At 42.2% G+C, this 13,811-nt stretch overlaps 1 protein-coding gene across 24 annotated transcripts in view; it reads right to left on the bottom strand.

Moving 5' to 3' along the window:
* Nucleotides 1-13,811, bottom strand: part of LOC118219574 (calcium-activated potassium channel subunit alpha-1) — a 172,936-nt gene that overhangs the window by 45,264 nt on the left and 113,861 nt on the right. For all 24 annotated transcript variants that reach the window (XM_035402823.1, XM_035402824.1, XM_035402830.1 and 21 more), the window contains 8 exons: nucleotides 9,270-9,380; nucleotides 8,848-8,953; nucleotides 8,468-8,550; nucleotides 6,942-7,011; nucleotides 6,263-6,418; nucleotides 2,382-2,491; nucleotides 1,934-2,002; nucleotides 7-93 (listed from right to left, as the gene is read on the bottom strand). In XM_035402823.1, the coding sequence (XP_035258714.1) occupies nucleotides 7-93; nucleotides 1,934-2,002; nucleotides 2,382-2,491; nucleotides 6,263-6,418; nucleotides 6,942-7,011; nucleotides 8,468-8,550; nucleotides 8,848-8,953; nucleotides 9,270-9,380 (792 nt within the window). The remainder of the gene's footprint in view (nucleotides 1-6; nucleotides 94-1,933; nucleotides 2,003-2,381; nucleotides 2,492-6,262; nucleotides 6,419-6,941; nucleotides 7,012-8,467; nucleotides 8,551-8,847; nucleotides 8,954-9,269; nucleotides 9,381-13,811) is intronic.

The following is a 13,811-nucleotide window of genomic DNA, read 5'->3' as shown; positions in this document are numbered from 1 at the left end:
GGTTACCTCTTGACTTCTTTGGCATCACTGGCGATAAAGAATCCCAGAGTTCCCTCCTGCATCTTGACATGGTTTCCAGGGTTTATGAGGGTGCTGCTCAATTGAAAAAGAGAAGAGTTCCCGTGAGTTTAATTCAGTCCCTTTTCACCACCCACACTCCAGTCTCTAATCAAGAGGAATGATACGCACAAACATGGTGTGACATGTTGGTGTGCTGTAATTTTTACGCTAATATAAGGTACAGTTTACTACTACTGGTCTGAAAACTCGTCCAGCTGTATCACTGCAGAACAGTTCTGGCTTTTCAGCCTCAATAAGGAACAGACAGAATGCACAACAGCGGGATAGGTCACATTTTAATTTTCCCGGTGTGGAGTAATTAAAATTTCTCTCATGGAGTGGGTTTAGGTTGAAGCAGTCAAAGACACAAATGAATCAAACAGATGAGTTGTGCTTAACTGTTAGTCTGGCCTCCAGGTCCCTAAAGTATGTTAGTACTTGATGAAATGCAAGGGAATGAACAGTTCCTACTCAATCGGGAAAAACCTGAGGTGCTCATTTCAAAAGTCCTGTATACGGGATAACTTTCCTGAATTCCTTCTCTCTGAATGTATAGTCTCAATTTTTATATATGTGTGAACTCTGACTTATTGTGTGCTTTGGAAGAAAGAAAAACCAAAGTAAACATACCAGCATTTTTAAATACCTGCACATGCACAGCATGTTAACACCTGCACATGTGTTTAAAAAATGTTTTTGCAAATGTTTTTTTTTTAATTTAAATACACTTCATCATGAATATTGAATATTAGACATATTGCATGAATCAAAATGTTAAAGCAACACAAATGCCATGGCAAAGGTAGTGATTTTGAACATTCTACAATAAAACTAACAGGGGATTTGCCAGCCAATCAGATTGAAGATAGAAAAGCCAGTGCAGAAAGGGCCGTAGAGGAGCGCTGTATCAGTCCCCATTAATTAGACGGAGACAGGACAGGACCCTGCTCATTAATGCTCCCCCACGAGAAGGAATCATCAATGACCGTATCCGTGGAGACCGTGGCACGTATGAAACGGAACAGCTGGTCACGTCTGCAGCTGTAACTGTCATAGAGCCCAGATAAAAGTCACACAGAGAGCTCTGTGAGCAGGTCAGCTTGTGGATCATGCGAGGATTTTCAGTATGTACTGCAGTCATACTGTAGAAGACAAGGCAAGCCAAAACAAGCGCACACACACACACACACACACACACACACACACGCCACAGAAGACTATCACAGAGAACCCTAACACATGCACATCTACACTTTCCTCTGGGCTCAGCAATGGCATCATTGTTATGAAAACAGAAGAAAAGCAGTCATATAACGTGCATGCTTAGAAAAACTGAGACCACACTGCAAATCAACACATGCTGATCCCCCAAAACTGAGATTTCCATGGCTTCCCATTAACCAATTAAAACAGAGTGCTCTATAAAATAGGAGCAGAACATTAGATTGTTTTTAGAGTTCGCCAATGTTGCTTCAAAACCTCACATTGTGGGAAATCAGACAGGGCACACGGTTATCACATGACCACACAGTCGAGCATGCTGTCGCCAAGCGTGTGGAAAGACTATATCTAAAAGAAGAGCTACCACCATCACAGAATAAACACTGCAGATGCCAGCTAGAGCTGCCCTACAGGAATACGTACTGCATCTCAAAACCAACAACACAGATAAGGCTCACAGCACCAAACTGCAGCTTGCACGGTTTACAAGAAGCGGCACGCATATCATTAACAATGAAATGGTGTTGTGTTTATAAGAAGTAATAATGATCAGGAAATCTGTAAAATAAATAAAGGCTGACACTAAAATTACCGTGGAAATGAACGCGTGTCCATTTCCGCAGCTCATGTGGGAACACACAGAAACCCTCACCTGCTCTCTCTCTGATCTGACTTGTACTCGATGGCAATCAGCAAGAGCTTGAGCTTCACATAGCACAGTCTGGGGAAGAGACAATGGCACATGTTAAAATGTGGAACCATGTGTTCATCTAACCAGGGTGACGTCCTGTAACCAAAGACTCCACACTTATTTCAAAGTTAAGGACAAATGATTGAGCCCAGATCATAGTGTGATCGCTTAATCATAGCTTAACCTCCTCACTATACTATGTTTACTTTTAGCCGTGTCTGTGTGTGAATGAGTGTGTGTGTGTGTGTGTGTGTGTGTGTGTGTGTGTGAACAGTGCTTGTAAATGTGTGTGTGTATGCCCATATGTAGGCCTATATTGTGTAAATCAGTGTGTTTTCTGAGTTTGCGTGTGCGTGCTTTAGAGAGAGCGAGATTAGCAGAGTAATAGGTGTAAAACAGGTGTACTTACTCACAAACCATAGGAAATGAAAGGCCCACAAAAGCACTGGACAGGTACTCTGTGTACATTTCATTGGCTACTCCTTCCAGGTAGTACTTCTGCCACGTGTCCTCTTCAATCTGAAAAACGTTATATTTTTAAATGCTAAAACAACAAAGGTGACATCATCCTCGGCCACTAATTAATACCTACATAACTGAGTATTCCATGTGCTGAAATATTCTGATTTCTATATGTCAGTGCCTGTTCATAGATTCAGGGCAAAACACTGATAATCAAAATAATGAAATTACACTCAGTGGTGCCAAGTAAACATGTAAAAGGTCAACGCTATCTTAAATTTTGTCAACTTATATAAGTGTGTCAGGATGTCGTTAAAATATTTCTGAAAGTGTCAAACCCTGCCTAAGGTATTGCCACAAAGCCTTACCTATGCAAGGGTGAACAGGTTCATTTCTCAATTTCACGTGACAGTGTCAAATATAATCAAATGTTCATCCAATGCACTTTAACTCACATACAAAAAATAAAACAAAATAAATAAATAATCTGGCTGTTAAAATACCTAAAGCACTACGAATTACCAGGTAACAAGATTTCACTTCAATGCAAATATGTACAAATGCGTTAGTGCTGAGAGACGCAGGACGCTTATTTGAGTACTTGGAGAATGTAGACACCCTGGATACGGCAGGCGCGCGACATGTTTAATTGCATATGGGGTGATGCCAGTTCACATTGCCGGCATTTGAATACTTACCGTGGGGGGAATGAAATTCTTTGATAAGGCGAAATCCCATTAAGCTCTATAGCATTGCCAGTGCTCGTGCTCACACTGACAGCCCTGCTCTAACGCGTTTCAGAAACACCCTATTATAGAGACTTGAACTCTTCAAAAGGTTGCTGTTTCGTCTTGAAATAAAGCAATTGCACACGAGCAAGCAGTTTTTTTCCTTTCTGAAGCATCTTGAGAGTGCTCTAATAGATGGAGGAGGCTTGTCATTTATTGCTAAGGAAATGGCATTTACTTATTTCGGGCAAATTATGCCGTACAAATGTGTACTTCCTGTCAGTGCAGATCTGTATTCTGCACTTGAGTCGCGTTCTCCTTAGCCTGTCTCTCTAAACAATTATTTCTCCCAGTTCCTCTGGACTGATGACTACCACAGCATACACTTTTATTTAATCCTGTTACGTTTTATTGCGCTCATTTATTTCGAATTTGAGACAATCCGAACGGTAACACGCTCTGATTCACTTACTGAGAAATAAAAAAAAACCAGGGATGGAAAGCTACTTTTTATGTAGTAGCCAATCTTTCTCGTGATCGTACTTGCTCGGCGCCTCAAAAACAAAGACGGCTGCACATATGCTATGTATACACGACACACCCGCATTCATACACTCTCTCGATTCATTTATTCTCAGGACTGTGAGCGGAGGAATTAAGACTTTATGCCGCGTAGGAAATGTTGAGTAAAAGCGCAGCAGAGAGGTTAACAAGAATGTGAGGCAATTATCGCGCCGCACAAAAGCCGCCGCTGACACCGCTGCCAACTCCATCAACGCACATTTCCGTTATCATCCGCCGACTGCAACGTCGGTTCGTTGGGATGGCTATTGAGATCTAACAACCGCTTGCCCGTTTCAAGTTCATCTCATTAACACCCCCGAGTGGCCTTCTGGTCGACTTCCCGTGAGCCCGCTCAGATCATCCGTGAAAAGCTGTCACATGGCCTCACTCTACGGCGACTCAAGATCACACATCTAGGCTACTGCATGTGTCCTTAATGTACGGCATGCCGTTATGTGTTAAAGATATCCCGCTGACCCAATTTTCAACGACTTCTCCAACCCTACGTTTAAATGCGACCTCTATTCCGAATACCCAGGATAAATAGCCCATTCATGTCAGACAGCCAGTGTATTACAGAGCGTGAAATCTCATTTCTTTATTTATAAAATTCCCCAAGACTGTTATAGCGATATGCACAAGGGGATTCCCTGTTCTAGGAACTGTTTAAAGTTCTGAAGATGGTGCACAAAAATAAATGGGAAAAGACAAGATGATTACAGGACTTTTTAATTACTGTGTAATTTATCAAATGTAACCCTACCAAATGGCTCCCTCTAGAACATTTTCATCAAAGCTGCATGCTATAATTCATATTGGCATCATGCATCTGTTTAATGTCTCGCCAGAAGTTATGTGAAAGTTTCCATGCGTGTATTATTCGTACTGAAAAATACAATGACTGGATTCTTGAAATGTCACGTTTTTGTTCTAAATTAACCATTGTACATGCAGTCTAAATAAACCATTGCACTGCAAGTAAAATGTCAGTCAAACATGTAATGAATTCCAGTTACTTTGCTTCACAATGTGTCTTATATTCAACGGGGCAAAGAAATTCAAAATTCTGACCAAAGAACTACAAAATTCGATAAAATTAGGTAGCTCTCACATTCTTAAAAAGTACTGCTCATTTTCTGGAGATGTTGATAAAATTTCAGATCTAGCGTATGTTTTTGATTGGCCAGGACAGTTTCACATGCATTGAAGAATATTTTATAGTTCTGATAACTAGCCGGCTTTGCACCGATTGGTATCCGGGTGTCTGGGGGTTCACGGTCAGTAAAACACACTTCAAGTAACTCCAAAGCAGCCTGTAAAGTGATGTTGTGTTTCCAGAAGCTGGCAATATGAACACTTCTCTCCTTGAGTGCAACAGACCCAGGTTTCATGCACCATAGGAAATAGCTCTAAATAAAAAGGATAACTACTGCGGATAATACACGTGTTCCAGAGCTAAAACTGAAATGAGCATATTCCCACACAAATGCTCTACTGCCTAAAATACTGTTTTCTCCAGGATGGCTATGCCTGGAAACAGTGTTTTTTTGTAGACTGGGTTTCTGAAAAGCGTGCTGATACAGTACATATGTGTAAAATCTATTCCCCCTTCCTCAGCCCGAGGCCGGTCCTGTACGCTTAACCATCATCGTCTTCATCATCTTAGTACTGTGTCTCTCAGTCATGGGAACACTACCGAGACCAGGAGGTCTGGGTGCTGTTTTAAACGTTTCCTGATCAACTATGACACATACACACAAGTGGATAAACAATAACAGAATATGACATGTGACTTATTAATATAAATGGCTCGGTGTCAATAAAGGCAATGCCTCTATCTAAAAAGATGTTTTAATAAACACGGCAGTTCTCTTTTGATTCGCAATGAATGCTGACCGTTCGGGAAATGTTTTGCATTCGCAACAAATGTTGTGTGTGTTCCCTAAATGTGTATGCTCTTGTTATTTAAATTGAAGTGAATTTTCCCCAACTGCTTTTACTTCAGAACATGACCGAGTAAATATGTGCCATAAGTTAAAAATTCAAGCGGGCTGAGACGCTGGTTTGCGACCGTAGAAACGGACACATGGTTCAGATTTCACCGCTACATTAGAGTGCTCTCGGGTGGCAAACGTCAAAGACCAAGACCACTAATTTCTCTCTTCTTTGGCGGTGCTGAGCCATACGCTAAATTGCATCATAATACCGCAAAAAAAAACTGCCTACGGAGATGCGTGCGGTGGGGATGATGACAGAACACCAGGTCCTGATTTAACAGGGGGTCTCATGTCAAACGCTGTTCGAGGTTCGAGTGACTCCAAGTTAAAGAATTTGGCTGGAGATATGCGCGCTGGAACCCAGCTAAAGGAAGAACCACACAACGGCACGGCTGTCTTTCCCCGGTTCGGTGCGGTTTAAACCAAACCAGCAGGCCCAGCGAACCGGCGGCCAGCAGCAGAACGGTCTTAATGAAGGGTGACCTCCCCTTGATGTAGGACCTCATGGAGAAGAGGTTGTGCACTGAGGATGAACTCACCTTGATGTAGGACCTCATGGAGAAGAGGTTGGCCAGCATGGTGGAGAGGCCCTGGGCCAGGCAGCTCTGGGCGATGAAGCCCAGTTTCAGCTCGGCCAGGCAGATGGCATCGTCCCCCTCCTTCCAGTTCCAGCTCGGAATGTTCAGCAGATGGGCCTAAAGAATGAGAAGTGGGGATTATGAGATGTACACCTCAACATCATGGGTCAGACTTCACTGGTCAAGGTCCATCATCTATACTGCTGAAAAGCACTCATAAATAAAACAACTGATTAGCTGATTAGTAGTTTTTTTTTTTTTGTTAATCGTTAAACACCCAATGTGTGTGTTCTGTAAAAGTACCAGTGGTACATTTGAGTTTGGCTTTATGAATTAATGTCACGCATTAGATATTTACAGTAGAAAGTATCATCACACAATAATACATAATCAAAAACACTCAATGCTTGCTGCTTGGCAATCTGAGGTTTGTATCTGTTCATACACACATAAAAAAAGGAATTTGTACAAAACAGAAATGTATTTTGCTTGTATATATAGACTCTTAAAGTAAGTGTTGGGTCATGTTTATTTTGTTGCCTTGAATAAAGATAATGACCAGAAAGAACATTAAAAAATGATTTAATGCAGTGAGATCATCATAATGAAAGTGGTTATGGAGTATGGCCCTTGTTCTTACCTTGTTATGATACTGCAGCATCTGCGTGATGATTCGTATCTTTGGATGGTAATTCTTGATGGAGATTACTCTATAAAACCAGAGCGCAGTGTTATAAAATGAGACTGTGAAGCAGGCCATATAAACAGCAGCCCACAGCAGTGCTGAATCACCCCCCAGCCCTGATAAGAATCAACAGTGCGTTACTCTGAGAAAATGCTATAAACTTTTCCAAATGCCGACTGGTGTGTTGCCCTGGAAATTCACAATACAGCGTTGTTTCAATTACATCTTAACAAACTTTTGAAACGCATTTCTTCACTTCTCATGTGTCTTGAAGGAAACTGAAACTAATTCCTTCCTTCAGGGCTAGGGGGGTTGGGGAGGTTTTTTTTCTTTCCTTTTTTGTTTTTCTCGCTGACTTCCAAGTTAAACATCTGTGATTGGAAACGCTTAGCGGGCCACGTAGCCTAGCCCTGGCAAACCTCATTCACACTTCATTTTCCCATCTGAAGGAGATGACAAGAATCAGCTCTCCAAACATCCACCGTGGGCCCGCACTCCAGCAGTTGATATATTATCCACTGACAGCATTACTGTGGAACATTTGGCCTATTACTTGCTATTCATGTGCTTTTAGCTGACGTCGGCAAATCCACACGGATAGGTTTCCCTGCAGCTGTGCAGTTCAGCTCCCATGCAACTTAACCGAAGGGTCAAAGGGCAAATGCTGCCATTCTGGTGAAAAGCACATCAGTTGTCGCAATTATATTTAGTGTTCAGTGTGTACATCTGATTGGCTGTTTCCTTGGCTCACTCTGTTCGTATTGGTTTCCTGTGAAAGCCACGCATCATTTCCTCCTTCAGGCCTAAAGGGAGCCCAACCATCCTTCACTCTTTTATTCATCGTTATAGAAACTATAATAAGGACAGGAGCCGGTTTCACCTTCAGTACAGCCACAGTGCAGCGATGCTGACAGCACGGTGTATAGCGCGTATAGCATATGGCATATAGCACAGTACGGCTTATAGCGTGTATAGTATATGGCGTATAGCGCATATAGTATATGGCATATAGCGCGTATAGTATATGGCGTATAGTATATGGTGTATAGCGCGTATAGTATGGCGTATAGCGCTATGGCGTATAGCGCGTATAGTATGGCGTATAGCGCGTATAGTATATGGCATATAGCGCGTATAGTATATGGCGTATAGCGCGTATAGTATGGCGTATAGCGGGTATAGTATATGGCGTATAGCGCGTATAGTATGGCGTATAGCGGGTATAGTATATGGCGTATAGCGCGTATAGTATGGCATATAGCGCGTATAGTATATGGCGTATAGCGCGTATAGTATGGCGTATAGCGGGTATAGTATATGGCGTATAGCGCGTATAGTATGGCGTATAGCGGGTATAGTATATGGCGTATAGCGCGTATAGTATGGCGTATAGCGCTTATAGTATATGGCGTATAGCACAGTAACGCGCGGCGGCGTTTCATACGGACCGAGCTGAGAGAAGGTGCGTGGAGACGCCGTACCTCATGATGTTGGACGCGTCCTCGGCATCGGGGTCTGCACAGTACTTATTGGCCAGGATCAGGCAGGCGTCGGCCGACTCTATCTGAGGGTGGAGAACGGAGGGAGAGGGAGAGAGAGAGAGACAAGGAGAGAGAGGGTCAACGGCACGGACACAACCTGTCGGCCGAAGAAGAGCAGCCGTCCTCTTCCTCCTCCCTCCTCCCGCGCTCACACAGCGCTAGGGACCGTGTCTCTCTCGGGGCCTGAGGCCACGGAGGCCCGTGCTTCACCCCGCTCTCTCTCCGGAGCGCCCCTGTGACGAGCGCGCTCACGGCAGACGAGCGCGGTGACGGACGCGTGTGACGGACACGTGTGACGGAGGCGGTGATCGCACCGTTACCTTCACTCTGGCCAGGTCGTGCGGATTCAGGACAGATCCCTGGTAAAACTCCACCTGAGTGAAGTGGCGCTTGAATAAGGCTTCCAGCTCAAGATTAGGGGAAATACTGCCAAAGAGGGAGAGAAAAACAGAGGATAAGGATTTATTTTTTTGGCAATCAGTTTTGCTCAGGTGAAGAAATGAGCTTTCCTTTATGTAAAACTGAATTTTTACGACATGTAATTTCACTTTTCAAAAGTTTTTCAACATGAACTATACATTTAATCATTCATCAAATGTATCATAGGAATTCACAATAGCAAATATAGGTTTCAAAGCTCTGCTCTCTATTGTTACAGTTGCATTATTCAATTTTCTTTATCTCTTAAAAAACAATGTGGTTATTGACAGTTAAATCTTGGGATAAAAAAATAATTACTTACTTATGGAGAAAAACAATTTCTACATTGACATCATCCCTGTCCTTGTGTAGGAAGTCTTTCAGGAAGTTGGATACACTTTCGAGTGTTATATGACCACAGACCACAATGTGCCTATAAGATAAATTAAATACGTTGTGATTGACATACACAAAACAATAGCAGCCTTCTTAGCAGAGAAAGTAATAAAACCCTGTCTCACTGCAAAGTCAGAAATATATATGTCAACAAATGGCTTTTGAATGCAAACCGTGTCTTGGTTTTGCGTGACAGTTCTTTTCCAGCGCTCTGTTGAAAGCACGTATTTTCTCAGCACGCAGCTCTTATGTGAAATTGCAAATAGGAAATGTCAGCCGTGGTTAACAGTGAAAGACATTACTGGCATTGTCTCAGCACTCAAATCAGAGCTGTCTGAATTACATTCGCCCGCATAGTACACACTTCAATCCGCTCTCAGATCGTTTGCACATGGTGTTGGCAGAGGCCTACAGCCTCCTACAGCCTCCAACCCCCTCAACCCCCAACCCCCCACCCGTAATGTCCCAGGATTTCTCAGAAGTCACTTTTTAGACTTTTCTTTTTTTCTTTCAATATTCAGATGATTCAGAACGGTGTATTTCTGGACAGAGTTTGTGACCCCACATTTGTCCTCTGATCACGGCCTCGGTTTGATTTACTAACAGAGGTGAAGCTCAGAGCTGGGCTTCGCAGTGGAACACAGAGAGAGTTCTCCTCGGGCACCTGGTCTTGGGCCAGTCCAAACAGAAAGGCCTGTTGTGTTTGCCGTCAAAGCCTATTCAAGTGGTTAACAACTGCAGCCCTGAATAAACAGGTTTTATACCAGCGTACAGTGCAGGTTGTGACCTCTGCTCATTTCAAAGGCTTCAGGAATGAACAACAGAAGGCCTCTGGTGTGGTACACACGGCTAGATATATGACCTGGCGATGGTGGCCTGACAATCCAATCATGACTGTGTGACAGAGCCAACTGTGTCCCAGGGTTCCATAATACCACCTAGGGAGGAAGAGTACTGGTCAACAGGCTATTCCCTGTCTCATGGTGTGTTATCACCAAATGGGCCTCTTCAGGTTCAGTCTACCGTTTAGTCAAAAAAGCATACCACAATGATTTTGATGTTCATGTGAAAAGCAATGCCGCAGGTCAGGGGTCAGGGGTCAGGGGTCAGGTCGTAGAATACAATTCCAGCCATTCCATTCTGTGTGCGATTAATGCTCCCATATAAAAAATTTAAAAAAACATTTTTACAACATCAGCCCAATGTTTCCGCAGTCATCTGTTATCTGCAATTATCAGATAACTGAAAATGGAAAGTCTTGTGTTTTAACGTCATTTGTGCATTTTTCTAAATGCTCTCTAAAATTGTGGTAATGCTATCAAGAGTCGTCCTCCCTAACGAAGAAGACAATCGCATAAAATGCAAGAGTGCCTCTGCTCAAAAAAAAAATCTATCCCAATAATTTAAAGAACTGTAAAACATTCTGCTAAAGCAACATTACACACAGCATATACTTTAAGGTAATTAACCAGAGAGAAGGCAGCGGCCATTTTATTTAATTGGCCTTTTCAGGGAGGCTTTTCTTTCCCCCTCATGCTACAGTTTATACTTTAACATGTAAGAAGAAGTTCCAATCTTCATTACCTTTCATTGCTTAGTTTTCACAATGGTTTATTGAACTACAGTATATTCTAAAAACGACTACTTTAAGAATTTTGCCTGTGGTCCAGTAAGATAATCATACAGAAACAACGTTCTACAGTACTGCCTCAAGTGTGTTTCTGCAGGCCAAAGTTTAAAGAAAGGGGGGGGGGGGGCAACGCTAGAGCTCCACTGAGGGGAACTGAACTGGTCTTTGAGGCGAGTGCTCAAATGGCTCCAGAAAACTCGTAAGACAATCTGCAAAACAACAGCACTGTGCTTTGCATGGGAGCCAAAGCACGACGCCAACAGGCAATTACCAGCCTGACATCCAGCCGTCTGGGCGTGCAGAATATTAAACATCTCCATGCTGGATTACTGATGAACTACTGCGGCTGATTTTGATGACTATGTTCCCGAGAAGAAATCAATCACGTTTCTGTTGAAACATCAGCTCGCTCCCAGAAGCCTCGCTCTCTCTCTCTCTCTCTCTCTCTCACTCTCTTAGGAAAATACCCATTCCGTATTGTTTGGCAGCCACGGCAGTGAGAGTAAGTTTGTTATTTCTCAGGTGTGTGTCAAAACATAATGGGGGCTATTTTGGCTCTGAATAGCGAACAGATCATTAGGAAAGGAGCCAAGCGGCAGAAGCGGTCGGTTTTCTGCTGAGAGGGTAAACGCTGAGCGTCTGCGGGCTGCCGTCAGGCGCTATCGGCTGCAGAGCCTCTCACAGATTCCTCTTTTGATGACCCGGAGACTGCGGAACCTTCGGCTTCTGAAGAAGAGCAGACGGTGTGAGTGCGCACGGCTGACGTATCCGCGGCTACCGAAGAAGAGCACGTTTCACCCCGAAGAGCCGCGTGTATTATTTCAAATTTAAAAGGGTGTCTTTAGAGAGAAAACAATTACAACCGGGTGTGACAAGAGGCGATCCGTCCCAGGATTGGAGGTGCCGCGGCTGCACGCTCGCTCGGTCCTGCAGCGTAGCTCAAAGACATCGCGTCCATGTTCATGGCTGAAGCGCGACTGCGCTACTGCTCAAATTTCTTCACCACAAACTTTTTGTTTTTCTGTGGTTAATTTATTTTATTTGTCTCTTTTTCTTTGTACGCAAGGAGGCTTTCTTTCTTTCTTTTGTGTGTGTCCTTCATGCATTTCCTTACATAACTAGACGGGTACTTGTCAAAATACATCTGACACATTATTTTATAACAGCACCATCACACAATAACAATAGCACACAAAACTATTTACACACTGTATCCCAACGACACAGTGATACGATAACACAAAAGTAACCAGCAAAAACGCAAGGAATCGAAAAGCTTGCAAAGTGAGAATACAGTCAGTGGCATCATCTTAGAAATAGACTACAGGCCCTTCAGCACATCTAGGTTCATCATCATTTCTCATATGTGTCCGCACTGTGTCAAGACTAGTCTTAAACATGTAGAGGGTCTCTACTTCTAGCCCTGGAGAGCCATTCTCCGGCCCAGCTTGAAATGTTTATGGATAGTTCAGCATTTGCAAAACCAAAACTCTTCATTCAATTTCAACATAAGAAAATAATTTTCTCTTTAAGATTAATAAATTATTTAGCCACTCCAGTCAATAGTCATTATTGTAGCAATTTATTTGCATTTATTTATGTCTGCCTATGACCTAAGTACATCATGTAAGTAAGCACCAACATTAAAAAACCATGCGCAATCAAAACAATCATAAAATGTGTGGTTCAAACTTCTGGATTTGTGCCATTGTCAAAGTAAACCTTACTGGAATGATACATTTTTCAATGATTCATTCTGTTAAAGTCAGAGCCAACTCCATGTATGACCACATCAACACCCCCTTCTGAACCCTACAAAGCCCTCTGTGCTTCTTTGTCCGGCTAAAGAAAATCAATCCGAAAAAGCCTCTGCAATCCGCTTTATGAATCCCTTTTTAAATTTAGCGATTACTATTTTTCTTAATTACACTCACACGTAGCTGTAGTCTAAACTATTCATGGAATCCATTAAAACAGTACAGCAAATCAGGCTGAAGGGAAATGAATGCATTTCTCAGCATTAGGCTGGGTATGTTCTAGGCCCACATTAAATCAACACATGCCCTTAACTTTGATTCCCAATTAAACGCTAGTGTTCATTTTATCCCCTCACGGTTTAGCAATGGACAAAATTAACTTTCCAAACGGCGTCATGGAATAATAGAACCCTCAGATTACATATACTGAATTGGGCGCTTTTAAATACATTTAGAAACTGAGAGAAAACTTATTACATTCATTCAGCACTTGCTCTTATCCAAAGTGACTTTAAAAAAATAATTTGCCAAAGGAAATAATCACATGTCTAATTTAAATTGCACAATAAGTTATCTTGTCTAATATATTCTACTAAATTCCTGTAGCAGTATGCTTGGGTATGTGCTTGGGTATGCCCATATTAAATGCTTAAAAAAAAGAAATAATAAAACAAAATTACACAAATACCCCTAGCTTAAGGCATCTAGTTTTCAGAACACAGTGGAAAGCCCAAATAGCGCAGTGAATGGATATCATAAAACATTCTGTACAAATCATGATTTTCTCATTTAATAGCCTCCACAAAGCAGGAGATATTATTATTTGATTCACAGTCTATCCTTTTTGTACTTCTGTTTCCCTTGGCTTTGAAAGTATATACACTTTCATACTATGAGTTGTAGAATCATTAGCCTGCAAGATGAAAGATGTCATCACTATATATTATAGTTAATGTTCTCTTTTAATTGACTAATATCAGTGTATTAATATAGAGTTGTATATGTGTATTTTGTGCCATATTATATTCACATAATTCTGAATGATATTTGGCTTTTTGCTGTAGCAAGCTGCCCCTCATAA

The sequence above is a fragment of the Anguilla anguilla genome, chromosome 2, assembly GCF_013347855.1.
Source record: "Anguilla anguilla isolate fAngAng1 chromosome 2, fAngAng1.pri, whole genome shotgun sequence".
NCBI lineage: Eukaryota > Metazoa > Chordata > Actinopteri > Anguilliformes > Anguillidae > Anguilla > Anguilla anguilla.
The sequence above is the reverse complement of the archived record's forward strand: the minus strand, read 5'-3'. Positions and strand labels throughout refer to the sequence as shown.